This window comes from Hyperolius riggenbachi, chromosome 2 (genome assembly GCF_040937935.1).
Source record: "Hyperolius riggenbachi isolate aHypRig1 chromosome 2, aHypRig1.pri, whole genome shotgun sequence".
Taxonomy (NCBI): Eukaryota; Metazoa; Chordata; class Amphibia; order Anura; family Hyperoliidae; genus Hyperolius; species Hyperolius riggenbachi.
Window position 1 is genome coordinate 4377639 of NC_090647.1, and position 14899 is coordinate 4392537.

Here is a 14899-nt window from a genome sequence, read left to right on the forward strand (position 1 = left end):
CCTCATCACACACAACCAGAAGAATGACACGACTCTGAGCCTCTCGGGATAGGTCACTCCTCATCACACACAACCAGAAGAATGAAACGACTCTGAGCCTCTCGGGATAGGTCACTCCTCATCACACACAACCAGAAGAATGACACGACTCTGAGCCTCTCGGGATAGGTCACTCCTCATCACACACAACCAGAAGAATGACACGACTCAGAGCCTCTCGGGATAGGTCACTCCTCATCACACACAACCAGAAGAATGACACGACTCTGAGCCTCTCGGGATAGGTCAATCCTCATGTATCTTTATTACAAAGAGATCTTTCCACAAGTTAAAAAGGAATTGTGTATAAAACTTGGCACTTGTGAACGGATAGCACAGTAGAAGACATCGGTTATATAGCGGTGCCCCCCAGTGCCCAATATCCACCCTGTATACAATAATCCTCACAACCCCCCTCCCCCACCCCTCAAATAGGCTTTTTAAATACATAAAAAATGAAGCGACAATGCTGGCGTTCTGGATTACAATAAATAAGGGTGTCTAATACACAAGAAAAGGGACATCGGCCATGACAGTCGGTGCGGAGGTTAGCCACGTTTCTAGGTTCCTATGTCAGCACAGCCATATTGTCACCATCAGAGCATTGCGGGGGCTGCACTCCTGCTGCATCATGGGAAGGAGGCCATGCCGGGACCAGGGGAGATCTGGGATAATACTGATGCAAGGGGCTCTGCCTGTGTGAGGAAATCCAGAGAGGGTCTTCAGGCTGACCCCACATCCATAATACTGACATTCGTAATAACCTGATTATACCCAGACCTAATACTGACACCAGAGGAGCAATAATACTGACATGGTAAGGGGGCCTGCAAGGACCACCTTCTGTGCTACACATATATTAACAATAGGGTGTGGCTTCAGCTACAAGTGCTTTGTGGGAAATCTAGCTGTGTCTTCTAACACTGGCTGATGTCGCTAAAAGTGCATAGTGGACATATTGATGCCATCTCCGGCGCTGGAGGCCTTTCACCCATGACATCATAGTGGTTCCTGGTGGCTCTATGCCTTCTGCCGCTGACTGTCATTGATAGGTGCATTGTGGGAATAATATTGCAGTACAGATGCATTGTGGGAATGGCACTGATGTGTCTAATTTAAGTACTTAGTGGCTGTGATATGAGGGAAGGTTCCCCCAACGTCACCTTGTGAGGGAAATGGAAGAAGGCTTGGCAGCTGAAGGTTGGCAGAAGATGAGAAGAAAAGAGATCTTGAGTTAGAAGTGGAGTCCATGAGATGATGAATCTGAAGATTAGGGGACTGGAGTAAGGGGTATGATCAAGGGTTGGAGTGGAGCTGGGGGATGTTCTAAGGAGTAAGAGTAGATGAAGGCTTCAGTTGGATTAAGTGTAATGAAGTGAGGAGATGTAGTTGGAGAAGGTTATAAAGTGAGAAGGTGAGTAGTTGTAAAATCTGGATTGTGGTATGCATAAGGACAGGAGTACGAGAGGTATTAGAATTTGAGTTGAGGTAAGTATAAGTACCGAAATAATGTTTGGTAGAAGGGTAGGAATTATGTCTGAGAATAAGGCAGAAGGGTTGAAATTGGAGTGCTGAGGGTAGGTAGAAGTTCTGGGCTGGGAAGGTTAGCCATGGACTGAGGGTAGGTCAAAGATTTGGTCTGGGAATGTTGGGTGTGGACTGAGGGTAGGTAGAAGTTTTTGGATGGAAGTGTTGGGCATGGACTGAGGGTAGGTAGAAGTTCTGGGCTGGGAATGTTGGGTGTGGACTGAGGGTGGGAAGAAGTTCTGGTCTGGGAATATTGGGGGTGAACTGAGGGTAGGTAGAAGTTCTGGGCTGGGAATGTTGGGTGTGGACTGAGGGTAGGTAGAAGTTCTGGGCTGGGAATGTTGGGTGTGGACTGAGGGTAGGTAGAAGTTCTGGGCTGGGAATGTTGGGCGTGGTGTGAGGGTAGATAGAAGTTCTGGTCTGGGAATGTTGGGTGTGGACTGAGGGTAGGTAGAAGTTCTGGGCTGGGAATGTTGGGTGTGGACTGAGGGTAGGTAGAAGTTTTTGGATGGAAGTGTTGGGCATGGACTGAGGGTAGGTAGAAGTTCTGGTCTGAGATTGTTGGGAGTGGATGAGGGTAGGTAGAAGTTCTGGGCTGGGAATGTTGGGCGTGGACTGAGGGTAGGTAGAAGTTTTTGGATGGAAGTGTTGGGCATGGACTGAGGGTAGGTAGAAGTTCTGGTCTGGGAATGTTGGGTGTGGACTGAGGGTAGGTAGAAGTTCTGGTCTGGGAATGTTGGGAGTGGATGAGGGTAGGTAGAAGTTCTGGGCTGGGAATGTTGGGTGTGGACTGAGGGTAGGTCAAAGATTTGGTCTGGGAATGTTGGGTGTGGACTGAGGGTAGGTAGAAGTTCTGGGCTGCGAATGTTGGGTGTGGACTGAGGGTGGGAAGAAGTTCTGGTCTGGGAATATTGGGGGTGAACTGAGGGTAGGTAGAAGTTCTGGGCTGGGAATGTTGGGCGTGGACTGAGGGTAGGTAGAAGTTTTTGGATGGAAGTGTTGGGCATGGACTGAGGGTAGGTAGAAGTTCTGGTCTGGGAATGTTGGGTGTGGACTGAGGGTAGGTAGAAGTTCTGGGCTGGGAATGTTGGGTGTGGACTGAGGGTAGGTCAAAGATTTGGTCTGGGAATGTTGGGTGTGGACTGAGGGTAGGTAGAAGTTCTGGGCTGCGAATGTTGGGTGTGGACTGAGGGTGGGAAGAAGTTCTGGTCTGGGAATATTGGGGGTGAACTGAGGGTAGGTAGAAGTTCTGGGCTGGGAATGTTGGGCGTGGACTGAGGGTAGGTAGAAGTTTTTGGATGGAAGTGTTGGGCATGGACTGAGGGTAGGTAGAAGTTCTGGTCTGGGAATGTTCGGTGTGGACTGAGGGTAGGTAGAAGTTCTGGTCTGGGAATGTTGGGAGTGGATGAGGGTAGGTAGAAGTTCTGGGCTGGGAATGTTGGGTGTGGACTGAGGGTAGGTCAAAGATTTGGTCTGGGAATGTTGGGTGTGGACTGAGGGTAGGTAGAAGTTCTGGGCTGCGAATGTTGGGTGTGGACTGAGGGTGGGAAGAAGTTCTGGTCTGGGAATATTGGGGGTGAACTGAGGGTAGGTAGAAGTTCTGGGCTGGGAATGTTGGGTGTGGACTGAGGGTAGGTAGAAGTTCTGGGCTGGGAATGTTGGGTGTGGACTGAGGGTAGGTAGAAGTTTTTGGATGGAAGTGTTGGGCATGGACTGAGGGTAGTTAGAAGTTCTGGTCTGGGAATGTTGGGAGTGGATGAGGGTAGGTAGAAGTTCTGGGCTGGGAATGTTGGGTGTGGACTGAGGGTAGGTAGAAGTTCTGGTCTGGGAATGTTGGGGGTGAACTGAGGGTTGGTAGAAGTTCTTGGATGGAAGTGTTGGGCGTGGACTGAGGGTAGGTAGAAGTTCTGGGCTGGGAATGTTGGGTGTGGACTGAGGGTAGGTAGAAGATCTGGGCTGGGAATGTTGGGTGTAGACTGAGGGTAGGTAGAAGTTCTGGGCTGGGAATGTTGGGTGTGGACTGAGGGTAGGTAGAAGTTCTTGGATGGAAGTGTTGGGCGTGGTCTGAGGGTAGGTAGAAGTTCTGGGCTGGGGATGTTGGGGGTGGACTGAGGGTAGGTAGAAGTTCTGGGCTGGGAATGTTGGGCATGGACTGAGGGTAGGTAGAAGATCTGGGCTGGGAATGTTAGGTGTGGACTGAGTGTAGGTAGAAGTTCTGGGCTGGGAATGTTGGGGGTGGACTGAGGGTAGGTAGAAGTTCTGGGCTGGGATGTTAGCTGTGGACTGAGGGTAGGTCGAAGTTCTGGGTTGGGAATGTTGGGACGTGGACTGAGGGTAGGTAGAAGATCTGGTCTGGGAATGTTGGAGGTGGACTAAGGGTAGGTAGAAGTTCTGGGCTGGGAATGTTGGGCATGGACTTGAGGATAGGTAGAAATTCTGGGCTGGGAATGTTGGTGGTGGACTGAGGGTAGGTAGAAGTTCTGGGCTGGGAAGGTTGGGCGTGGTCTGAGGGTAGGTAAAAGTTCTGGGCTGGGGATGTTGGGGGTGGACTGAGGGTAGGTAGAAGTTCTGGGCTGGGAAGGTTGGGCGTAGTCTGAGGGTAGGTAGAAGCTCTGGGCTGGGGAATGTTGAAAGTGGAGCGAAGATAGGAAGAAGTGCTGGATTTTGGAGCTTTATGAGTGCACTGAGGGTAGGTAGAAGTGCTGTGCTGGGAATGTCGGGTGTGGACTGATGGTGGTAGCTGGTAGGTTGAAGTGCTGAATTGAGAATGTCGGGAGTGGACTGAGGGTAGGTAGAAGGGATAGAATTGAAGTGTTGGTAGAAGGACTAGATTGGGAATGCTGGGATTGGAGTGAGGGTAGGTAAAGGGCTGATTTTAGTGTTGAGATTGGAGTGAGAGTTGGTAGAAAGTTTTCTTTTTTAGTGTTACAATTGAAGTGAGAGTTGGTAATGCTGGGATTGAAGTGCGAGTGTGTAGAAGGGCTGGTTTTTAGTGTTTGGATTGGGCCGGTTTTTAGTGTTTGGATTGGAGTAAGAGATGGTAGAAGGTTTTTTTAGTGTTATGATTGAAGTGAGAGTTGGTAGCAGAACTAGATTGGTAGTGTTAGGATTGGAGTGAGAGACGAGTTGGTAGAAGGACTAGATTGGTAGTGTTGCGATTGGAGTGAGAGAAGGACTAGATTGGTAGTATTAGGATTGGAGTGAGAGTTGGTAGAAGGGCTAGATTGGTAATCTTTGGATTGAAGTGAGAGTTGGTAAAAGGACTAGATTGGTAGAGTTGCGATTGGAGTGAGAGAAGGACTAGATTGGTAGTATTAGGATTGGAGTGAGAGTTGGTAGAAGGGCTAGATTGGTAATCTTTGGATTGAAGTGAGAGTTGGTAGAAGGACTAGATTGGTAGTGCTGGGATTGGAGTGAGAGTTGGTAGACGGACTAGATTGGTAATGTTTACATTGAAGTGAGAGTTGGTAGAAGGTCTGGATAGGTAGTGTTAGGTAGTGTTAGGATTGGAGGACTAGATTGGTAGTGTTGGGATTGGAGTGAGAGTTGGTAGACGGACTAGATTGGTAATGTTTGGATTGAAGTGAGAGTTGGTAGAAGGTCTGGATGGGTTCTTATTGGAAGCAGGTGCAGGTCGATAGAATAAGAGAGTAGACAGAGAAACAAACATGGAGACACACAGGACAAACACCTCAGACATGACCTCTTGGGGAAGTGTTGCCCCCATCCCTACACACCAACACATCATTACTCCAGAGCAGTAAGTACCGTATAAAAGCATACAGAGGAAGTATAACGTCCCCTCCCCCTCTAGAACACTACAGAAACTGTGGAAAGCCATTTACATGGGGGCATCCACCACCCAGGACCAGAAGGAACCGCTGTACCATCACATGGAATCATCCTACAGAAATAGACGTGACCACACATTACAGACGTTCTTGAATAATCTTATTGCTGAATGCAAGGTGCTGTCTTCACCCGCCTTGCAGATATATAAGGTTAGGCAACATCTTCTAGAACAAGATCTCTGGACTTTCAACAGAATGTTTCCTTATTTTAGCAAAATTATCTTCTTAAAGGAGAACTAAGTCATAAACATGCAATGTTAATTAGCTGATGGTTGGAGCTGCCAGAAGAACACTTTGGTGCTTGTTCTCAGATACTTGGTCAATTCCGAGTCCATGACAGAAGAACAATCACTTCTATGAGCAGATTTTGTTGTGTGGACACTATAAAGTGGCAGCCAGCAGACATGATCTTACAATGTGACCAGAATATGACAATGTAGGGAAATGGATAATAGTTATGATTGGAACTAACCAGATAATGACCAAGTGTGGAATGCAGCATCTTAACTGACACTGTGATTTAGGGCTGGTTCTCACAGATGGCAGGCGGCTTCGTCCTGGAAGCCGTGTCATTATGTGACGTGTCGTTCGGGGGCAGCGGTATGGCGATCGTCAGCTTCTGCGGTTTTTTTTTTGCCCCTGCAAGGGGACATGAAGCTGCGGCAGCCAGCCGACCATGGACACCACATGCAGCTTCTAGGGCCAGGTGAAATGACGCGGTAAATTGGCATCGGAACGCCGTGTTTGCACAATCGCCGGTAACCGTGCAATCCTAAATGCTCCCATTCACTTAAATGGGAGGGTTTAGCCGACGAGTCCCGAACGATTGGCGGTGAACGCCGCCAAGCGTACGTGTGAACCAGCCCTTATTTTGTGCGTTTAGTTCTCCTATAAGACGTGTGTGAGCCTTGGACCATCTGATACTGGGGTCACAGGCTGAAAACTTTCATTTCATGATATATGTGGCATGTTACACAACAACCTTCCTGGCTGGATCATGTGTACAATGGCGACTTGCATGACTTATAGACCTTATTTATGGAGGTTGTCCAAGGTTGATGAGAACATTGTTAGATTTACCAACAATATTACTTAAACATCAGTATAGTAAAGCAACCACAAGATGTCACTGTCTGTAATGTGCTGTGATGATGATCTCTATGGTATTGTGATTTCCTGTAGTCATTCTGTGTTTCTCTCTGTTCTCAGTAAGCTGCATTACCTGATGGTTGTGTGTGATTTATCTCTGCCTATTTTTCTTCAGTAAAGAGTTTTAGCTTGTTGCAGCCGGTGTCCATCTGCGTGTGCCGCTGCTCCATCAAACTTAAGTGATCCTCAAAAGACTGTCAGCTAAGTTTGAAGACCTCACCTCTGTCCTATCAGTTGGAGGAGCAGACTGCTGAAGAGTCATTGAACTAGCAGTTGTGTTTTTGCAGTTCCACTCACTCACCCGTAGCAAGAACCATTTTTTAGTTTATCCAAGAAAGCATGGTAGCTTTTTGGTAACTCATTCAAGGCTCTGCCACCCAATATTAGACAATAATCAATATATGAAGGTCAAGTTTGCAGGCTCACTTGTTCTCCAGTGATCTCCAGACTTGGAGACCTTTAGTAAGTAAGGTTTTATGTTCCACTTCATCCTTCATAACTGGACCATGATGTGTTCCACAATCACAATCGCGACTGGATCATGTGATCTATGACTGTGTATTACATGGTGGCCTCCATGATGGAACCATGTGTCCCATGGTAGACTTCACAACTGGCTTCTGTGATCTATGACTGTGTATTACATGGTAGCCTCCATGATGGGACCATGTGTCCCATGGTAGACTTCATGACTGGATCATGTGATCTATGACTGTGTATTACATGGTAGCCTCCATGATGGAACCATGTGTCCCATGGTAGACTTCATGACTGGATCATGTGATCTATGACTGTGTATTACATGGTAGCCTCCATGATGGAACCATGTGTCCCATGGTAGACTTCATGACTGGATCATGTGATCTATGACTGTGTATTACATGGTAACCTCCATGATGGAACCATGTGTCCCATGGTAGACTTCATGACTGGATCATGTGATCTATGACTGTGTATTACAAGGTAGCCTCCATGATGGAACCATGTGTCCCATGGTAGACTTTACAACTGGTGTATGTGATCTATGACTGTGTATTACATGGTAGCCTCCATGATGGAACCATGTGTCCCATGGTAGACTTCATGACTGGATCATGTGATCTATGACTGTGTATTACAAGGTAGCCTCCATGATGGAACCATGTGTCCCATGGTAGACTTCACAACTGGCTTCTGTGATCTATGACTGTGTATTACATGGTAACCTCCATGATGGAACCATGTGTCCCATGGTAGACTTCATGAATGGTGTCTGTGATCTATGACTGTGTATTACATGGTAGCCTCCATGATGGAACCATGTGTCCCATGGTAGACTTCATGAATGGTGTCTGTGATCTATGACTGTGTATTACATGGTAGCCTCCATGATGGAACCATGTGTCCCATGGTAGACTTCACAACTGGTGTATGTGATCTATGACTGTGTATTACATGGTAGCCTCCATGATGGAACCATGTGTCCCATGGTAGACTTCACAACTGGCTTCTGTGATCTATGACAATGTTTATGACTGTGTTATGTGTTACTGTTGTGGTGTTTGACTTCAAGATCATGTGATCCAGAACAGCCTTGTAGACCCCAATGCATGTTCCAGAAATAACTTCCAATACTTCAGAACAACTTTCCTAATTTAGCGCATATTTCATGGATCACTTCATAGCTATGTGACCTCTTCATTGACTAACTTGCCAACAAAACCACTTCTTCCGTAATTAGTTTCCTGCCGGAACCCCGATGTCTTCCTGCCGGAACCCCGCGTCCCTCAGACATCTTCCTCGCTTACATGTGCACTCTATGTTTGTGCCCTTGGCTAGATGCCATGTTGTATATATATATATATATATATATGTATCTATATATCACACTGACCTGTTCATCTACTCCATAACCGTGTCCTCTCTACATCCCATGTTCCATTTATATCCATTTATATCTCACTACCTGTTCATATAGTCTCTGGTTGTGTTCCTGACCGGACACCATGGGGTGTATGCACTAAAGTGCGTTAAGCAGAATTACGTGCTCATAGTCTTACCGCAAGATGAGTAGCGCAGAATCAGCGATTTTCATGAAAATAATGTTACATTCGACTTTTGAGCGAAAATGCCATCGAAAATTATTTTGTAATAAGTTTGTGATTTTTTTTTCACGTTTTTGCTCCTTTTCGCGCTAAAATACTAATTTCTCATGTTTTCCAAATTTTTGCCATACTGCAGTGCGTTTTCGTGGAAATTTACTCTAAAACAAAAATGCCATTTTCGACACGAAAATGACTTTGGCGAAAATGTGCAAGCAACACTAGGCAGAATGTATTATGCTCTACTCATGAAGACTTTGTAATTCTTCTGGTTTAGTACATACACCGCCATGTTTCACAGACGTCTTCCCAACTCACATACGTGTTCTATGATTATATCCTTGGCAAGATGTCATCTTATATTGACTCGATCGTGTATTCTAAAAGATGTATTCCTTACTAGATCCGCTGTTCCATACATACATATAAAGAATGCATGATTAAGAAATTATATATATATATATATATATATATATATATATATATATATATATATATATACATACACACCTGATGAGATCGGGTTATGTATGAATGTATTGTTGCTATAACAGAGGGAAAATCCAGGTGGAACGCAGCGTGACCAAGTGTCCCTGAGACACGAAACGGCCGTCGCTCTCCGCCATCCGCACCCGCCACCCACCTCCTCTACCTCCACCGTTCTACATAATGGTATGTTAAGTATTCTTTTGACTACCACATAGAGTCCAATGATGTTATCTTCACTACTGCAATAAAAGATACGAATATTTCAAGATGGAAGGTGCACGCTTTTTCTCTTCTCCATTACTATGTATGAATGTATTGCTCACTGATGATCTTCTAGGCGTGACTATGCAATCTGTAATAAACTTTTTGCATTGAGTATGTGTTTTTGGACATCTTGCCTGGCTCCATGTCCTGGCCATCTTCTACCTTATAGCTGATGGCCTCATATTCTGTATTATGCGGTTGTTTTGTGCTGCAGATATCTCTTATACCTTTAACACACTTCTTAATCAAATTGTTGGTTTGGCCACATGATCCAGCAGGGAAGCGTTGTCTAAGTCACATGACCTTGATAGGAAACATTGCCTAGGTGATATGTTACTGGACAGTAGTGCAGTCGAGGTCTAAGTCACATGACCCTGATGTGGAACTGTAGCTAGGTCACATGATCTAGCACAGGGAAACAGCCTAGGACATACAATGCTGTACAGAAGCATAGTCTAGGTAGGAGAGCAGTGTGGATCGTATGATCCTGTGAAGGGATATAGTGTGGGTCACATGATCCTACAGGGGTGAGTGGTTTAGGTCACATGGTTCTGTAGAGAAGCCCAGTCTAGGTTTCATGGGCCTGTAGATCATGTGATGCATCAGAGGAGCCAATAGTCTCAGCCCTTTGTAGAGTCCATGAAGCTGGTGTGCAGGTCCTGCCTGGTTTCTAGGATATGTCAAAAAAATAAAGTAGCTGCCAGACTGTGGGCAGGACTGCATGTAGATCAGCTTATAAAGGAGCGTTGTTCCCAAAAGCGTCCACTTCTAATTGTCTCATTGGACACTGCATCAGTCATATAAGGCTACCTACCCCTGGTCAACAGAGAGGCAACGGAAGGAGGTCTCTTAGAAGAATTGCCCATTATTTCAGCCTTAGACAACAGTTCTGGTCAGAGGTGGATTTTTGTCCAACTCAACCTTGTAAGTCCTCTAGTTTTTGGCTCCATAGAGGGCATATTTTACTGTTCTCAGCCTTATTGCCTTTAAGTGATTCTGAGACTTTCATACCATGTTAAACTTGTGTTTTCTCTTCCTTGTCTTGTGTGTGTCTGCACCTTCCAAGTTCACCTGTTATTAGATCCGCAGTTCCCCATCTCCAGCAGGGTCCAAATTATGCTCGGTGCTGAGGACAGATGCCGTGGGGCCCTGGGAGATGCCAAATGGGGACACGACAGGAGAACGAGCTGCCAGTGGAGACAGGGATGGGGAAAAGCTTGGCGGTATTACTGATGATAGAGAGGCTTCATTTATGATCGGGGAACGGCGGAGAGATGAGAAGTTAGGGAAGGTCCTTGCCACAGCTGGTTTGGGAGGCACGGTCTTTGCACCAGGGTGGGCCACAGATGTAATGAGTGGTGGTGGATCAATGCGAGGTTGAGGAATGGCTTTGGGCTTTGGTTGGAAAGGTCTTCTCAATGCTGATTCATCCTTGAGACGAGCAATCTCCATGAAAACGCTTGCCAGTGGCTGAAACTGGGGACACCAGTTGAGCAAGTAATCCCAGTTGTAGCTGCCACGCAATTCCTCATCACTTGCCACAATGGCTGTCAGAGAGCCTTCCACAGATGGTTTGCCATCTTCAAGGAAAGTGTAGTCCTTATGGTGAGGCATGTTAAGTCCACAACCCACTCCCATGAAAACCCCTCCTCCACCACCGTCATCACGGTACTGACTAGATGACTTTTTGTTCTTGAACCATTGTCCACTGTCCATGGAGGGGTCACAGGAAATATCTGACAGCTGGTCAGCATCCTGCTGGATCCCAGAATCTGGACCTCGAGCAGATATATGCTCTTGCATAGAAGATGTAATGCTTGCCACTCGCGGGTACTCGTTAATCATACGGATCTCATCATCTTCAGCAGCCTCAGCAGATCCCCGACCGCTGGAATGTGAAGGATCTAGAGAACCTCCTCTGGTGTATGATCCATCTACAGTTGAAGACTCCATAGAGTAGCCCGGAAGAGTCTGGTGATAAATTCGGTCCCCACTTCCAAGTGCTGATTTATCGTGTCCCATCCTTTGCAAGGTGCCAGCTTGTAAACTGTCCAACTGGGCATCAACTTCCTGACTTTTCTTGTGGCCTCCTCGAGACCTGCAGACTACCAGTATAATGGCCACTACAGCCAAGACCACCACCACAGCCAATGAGGAAGCTACTGATACTATGAGTAGCAAATTTAGGTCAGGTGCAAGGCCAAAAGAGGTGTGCGTAATGTCCACTGTCATTTGAGCTATGGCAACTCGAGAGTTTGGCAAAGGACTGTGGGCATGCACTTCCATAGTCATTTCTCTGGTTTCTCTCTTGGAACGGCCAGAACGATGCTTCTGACTGTCCACCTTCAAATAAATATGGCCAGTGGTTTCGTTGATACCAAAGTATGGAGATGGTTTAGAGAATGAGTAAAGAACAAAGCCATCAGCTCCCTCATCTTCATCCGTGGCCTGGACACGCCCAATAACTTGACCTTTTGCTGCTTCCTCTGGCACCTCAAAATTAAAGTATGGCGCAACAAAAACAGGGTCATACTCATCTTCGCCCGTCACCAAGACTTGCACAGTAACAGTAGCAGAAAAATTTCCAGCATCGGTAGCCTTTATTATCATGCTAAACGCTTTACTACGTTCGTAATCAAAGCTCTGCCGGGAAAGTAGTTCTCCTGAAGTTCTGTTGACGGAGAACACATCTTTTCCAGTTGGCATTCCTGCTTCGGTGGATGGGAGCTCAACCACAGTGTAGAGCAACTGGCCAAATACTCCTGTATCGAGGTCAATGGCATGGATGATGGTGAGAAGAGTGTTAGCTGGCTGGTTCTCTCTAATGCTGGTTGTCATGATCTGTACTGGGAAATATGGTTTATTGTCATTGATATCACGGACCTCCACAGTGATGGGAACAAGGGCAAAGTTGGCTGGTCCATTCTGGCCATCAAAAGCCAAGACTACAAGAGTGTGCATGGCCTGCCTCTCTCTATCCAGCTGGCGCACAAGCTTTATTGCTCCAGTGCCTTCATTGATCTGGAAGAGTCGGTTCTCATCTCCAGACGTGATCCTATAATGTACCATGCCATTTTCACCAGAATCTGAGTCCTGGGCCAACACTCGAAGCACTTCAGATCCCACAGGAGCAGCCTCGCTTAGCAGTACGCTGTAATCCGGCCGTGGGAACACAGGAGGATTGTCATTGATGTCCAGTACGGTGATAAGCACCGGAACAGAGTGGCTTCGCTGGGGGATTCCTCGGTCAGAAGCAACAAGAGTCAGGTTATAGAAATTAGTGGTCTCAAAGTCTAAAGCATCGGTTAAGATGATGGAGCCAATGTGCTGAAAATGTCCCTTCCAGAAGCGCATCCCACTTTGCACCTGGAAAACATTGCCCACGTTCCCGCTCAAGATGGTGTAATCCATCATAGAGTTCTCCAGGCTTTGGTCGGCATCAGTGACTTCCAGTATAAGAACAGTGCTCCCCAGCGGGAGGTCCTCAGGAATAGACGTTGAGTACTGTTGTTGTGGGAAGACAGGGGCGTGGTCATTAACGTCCATCACAATTATCTGCACAGTCACGATAGAGGCCAGACTTGGAGAACCGTTATCACGAGCTTCAACCAACACGTCCACCAGCGGCCCCTGAGAGTCCAACTCCATGGCTTGCGTTGTGAAGAGGGTTCCTGCAGCGAGACAGGAGAAACAAAGGTCAGTACAGCAAGAACATCTAGAAAACCATGACACACACACACACGAAAGTGGACAGTATGACCACTCTGCTGTCCTCATTGCTCTTATTTCCCATTAGAGAGGACCGATGACACTCCTAGATGTATGATCCCATGCATTTACTGCTAATTTGGATCTGAATTGGCAGAGGCATACAAGCTATAGATTCAGTGGATGTAAGTGGGGTACAGAGGCCTCAGTGTGGTCTCAGTGGGGTACAGAGACCTCAGTGAGGTGTCAGTAGGGTACAGAGGCCTATGTGAGGTGTCAGTGGGGTACAGAGACCTCAGTGAGGTGTCAGTGGGGTACAGAGGCCTAAGTGAGGTGTCAGTGGGGTACAGAGACCTCAGTGAGGTGTCAGTGGGGTACAGAGGCCTCAGTGTGGTCTCAGTGGGGTACAGAGGCCTCAGTGAGGTGTCAGTGGGGTACTGAGGCCTCAGTGAGGTGTCAGTGGGATATAGAGGCCTCAGAGTGGTGTCAGTGGGGTACAGAGGCCTCAGTGACGTGTCAGTGTTGTACATAGGCCTCAGAGCGGTGTCAGTGGGGTACAGATGCCTCAGTGAGGTGTCAGTGGGGTACTGAGGCCTCAGAGCAGTGTCAGTGGGGTACAGAGCCCTCGGTGAGGTGTCAGTGGGGTACAGAGGCCTCAGTGAGGTGTCAGTGGGGTACAGAGGCCTCAGAGTGGTGTCAGTGGGGTACAGAGGCCCCAGTGAAGTGTCAGTGGGGTACAGAGGCCTCAGAGCAGTGTCAATGTGGTACAGAGGCCTCAGAGCAGTGTCAGTGGAGTACAGAGGTCACAGAGTGAAGTCAGTGGGGTACAGAGGCCTCAGTGAGGTGTCAGTGGGGTACAGAGGTCTCAGAGCAGAGTCAGTGGGATACAGAGGCCTCAGTGAGGTGTCAGTGGGGTACAGAGGCTTCAGTGAGGTGTCAGTGGGGTAAAGAGGGCTAAGTGAGGTGTCAGTGGGGTACAGAGGTCTCAGAGCAGTGTCAGTGGGATACAGAGGCTTCAGTGAGGTGTCAGTGGGGTACAGAGGTCTAGGAGCAGTGTCAATGGGTACAGAGGCCTCAGAGTGGTGTCAGTGGGGTACAGATGCCTCAGTGAGGTGTCAGTGGGGTACATAGGCCTCAGTGAGGTGTCAGTGGGGTATAGAGGTTTCAGAGCCATGTCAGCGGGGTACAGAGGCCGCAGTGAGCTGTCAGTGGGGTACAGAGGTCACAGAGTGGTGTCAGTAGGGGTATAGAGACCTCAGTGAGGTGTCAGTGGGGTACAGAGGCCGCAGAGTGGTGTCAGTAGGGGTACAGAGGCCTCAGTGAGGTGTCAGTGGGGTACAGAGGCCTCAGTGAGGTGTCAGTGGGGTACAGAGGTCTCAGTGAGGTGTTAGTGGGGTACAGAGGCCTCAGTGAGGTGTTAGTGGGGTACAGAGACATCAGTGAGGTGTCAGTGGGGTACAGAGACCTCAGTGAGGTGTCAGTGGGGTACAGGGACCTTAGTGAGGTGTCAGTGGGGTACAGAGGCCTCAGTGAGGTGTCAGTGGGGTACATGTCAGTGGGGTACAGAGGCCTCAGTGAGGTGTCAGTGGGGTACAGAGGTCTCAGTAAGGTGTCAGTAGGGGTACAGAGACCTCAGGAGGTGTCAGTGGGGTACAGAGGCCTCAGTGAGGAGTCAGTGGGGTACAGAGGCCTCAGTGAGGTGTCAGTGGGGTACATAGGTCACAGAGCAGTGTCAGTGGGATACAGAGGCCTCAATGAGGTGTCAGTGGGGTACTGAGGCCTCAGTGAGGT

General features: G+C 47.7%; 2 protein-coding genes across 2 annotated transcripts in view; both read right to left on the reverse strand.

The window, feature by feature from the left end:
• Positions 1-469: 469 nt before the first annotated feature.
• On the reverse strand, positions 470-6828 carry LOC137542064 (adhesive plaque matrix protein-like). Its single transcript, XM_068263698.1, has 3 exons — positions 6787-6828; positions 2323-4392; positions 470-2279 (listed from the first exon to the last, which is right to left on the reverse strand). The coding sequence occupies exons 1-2, from the start codon at positions 6826-6828 to the stop codon at positions 2368-2370; spliced, it is 2067 nt and encodes a 688-aa protein (XP_068119799.1). The 3' UTR covers positions 470-2279; positions 2323-2367.
• The window catches only part of DCHS1 (dachsous cadherin-related 1), a 215306-nt gene continuing 204793 nt past the window's right edge, over positions 4387-14899 (reverse strand). The window contains exon 21 of the mRNA XM_068266467.1: positions 4387-13071. Within this exon, the coding sequence (XP_068122568.1) occupies positions 10478-13071 (2594 nt within the window). The 3' untranslated portion in view covers positions 4387-10477. The remainder of the gene's footprint in view (positions 13072-14899) is intronic.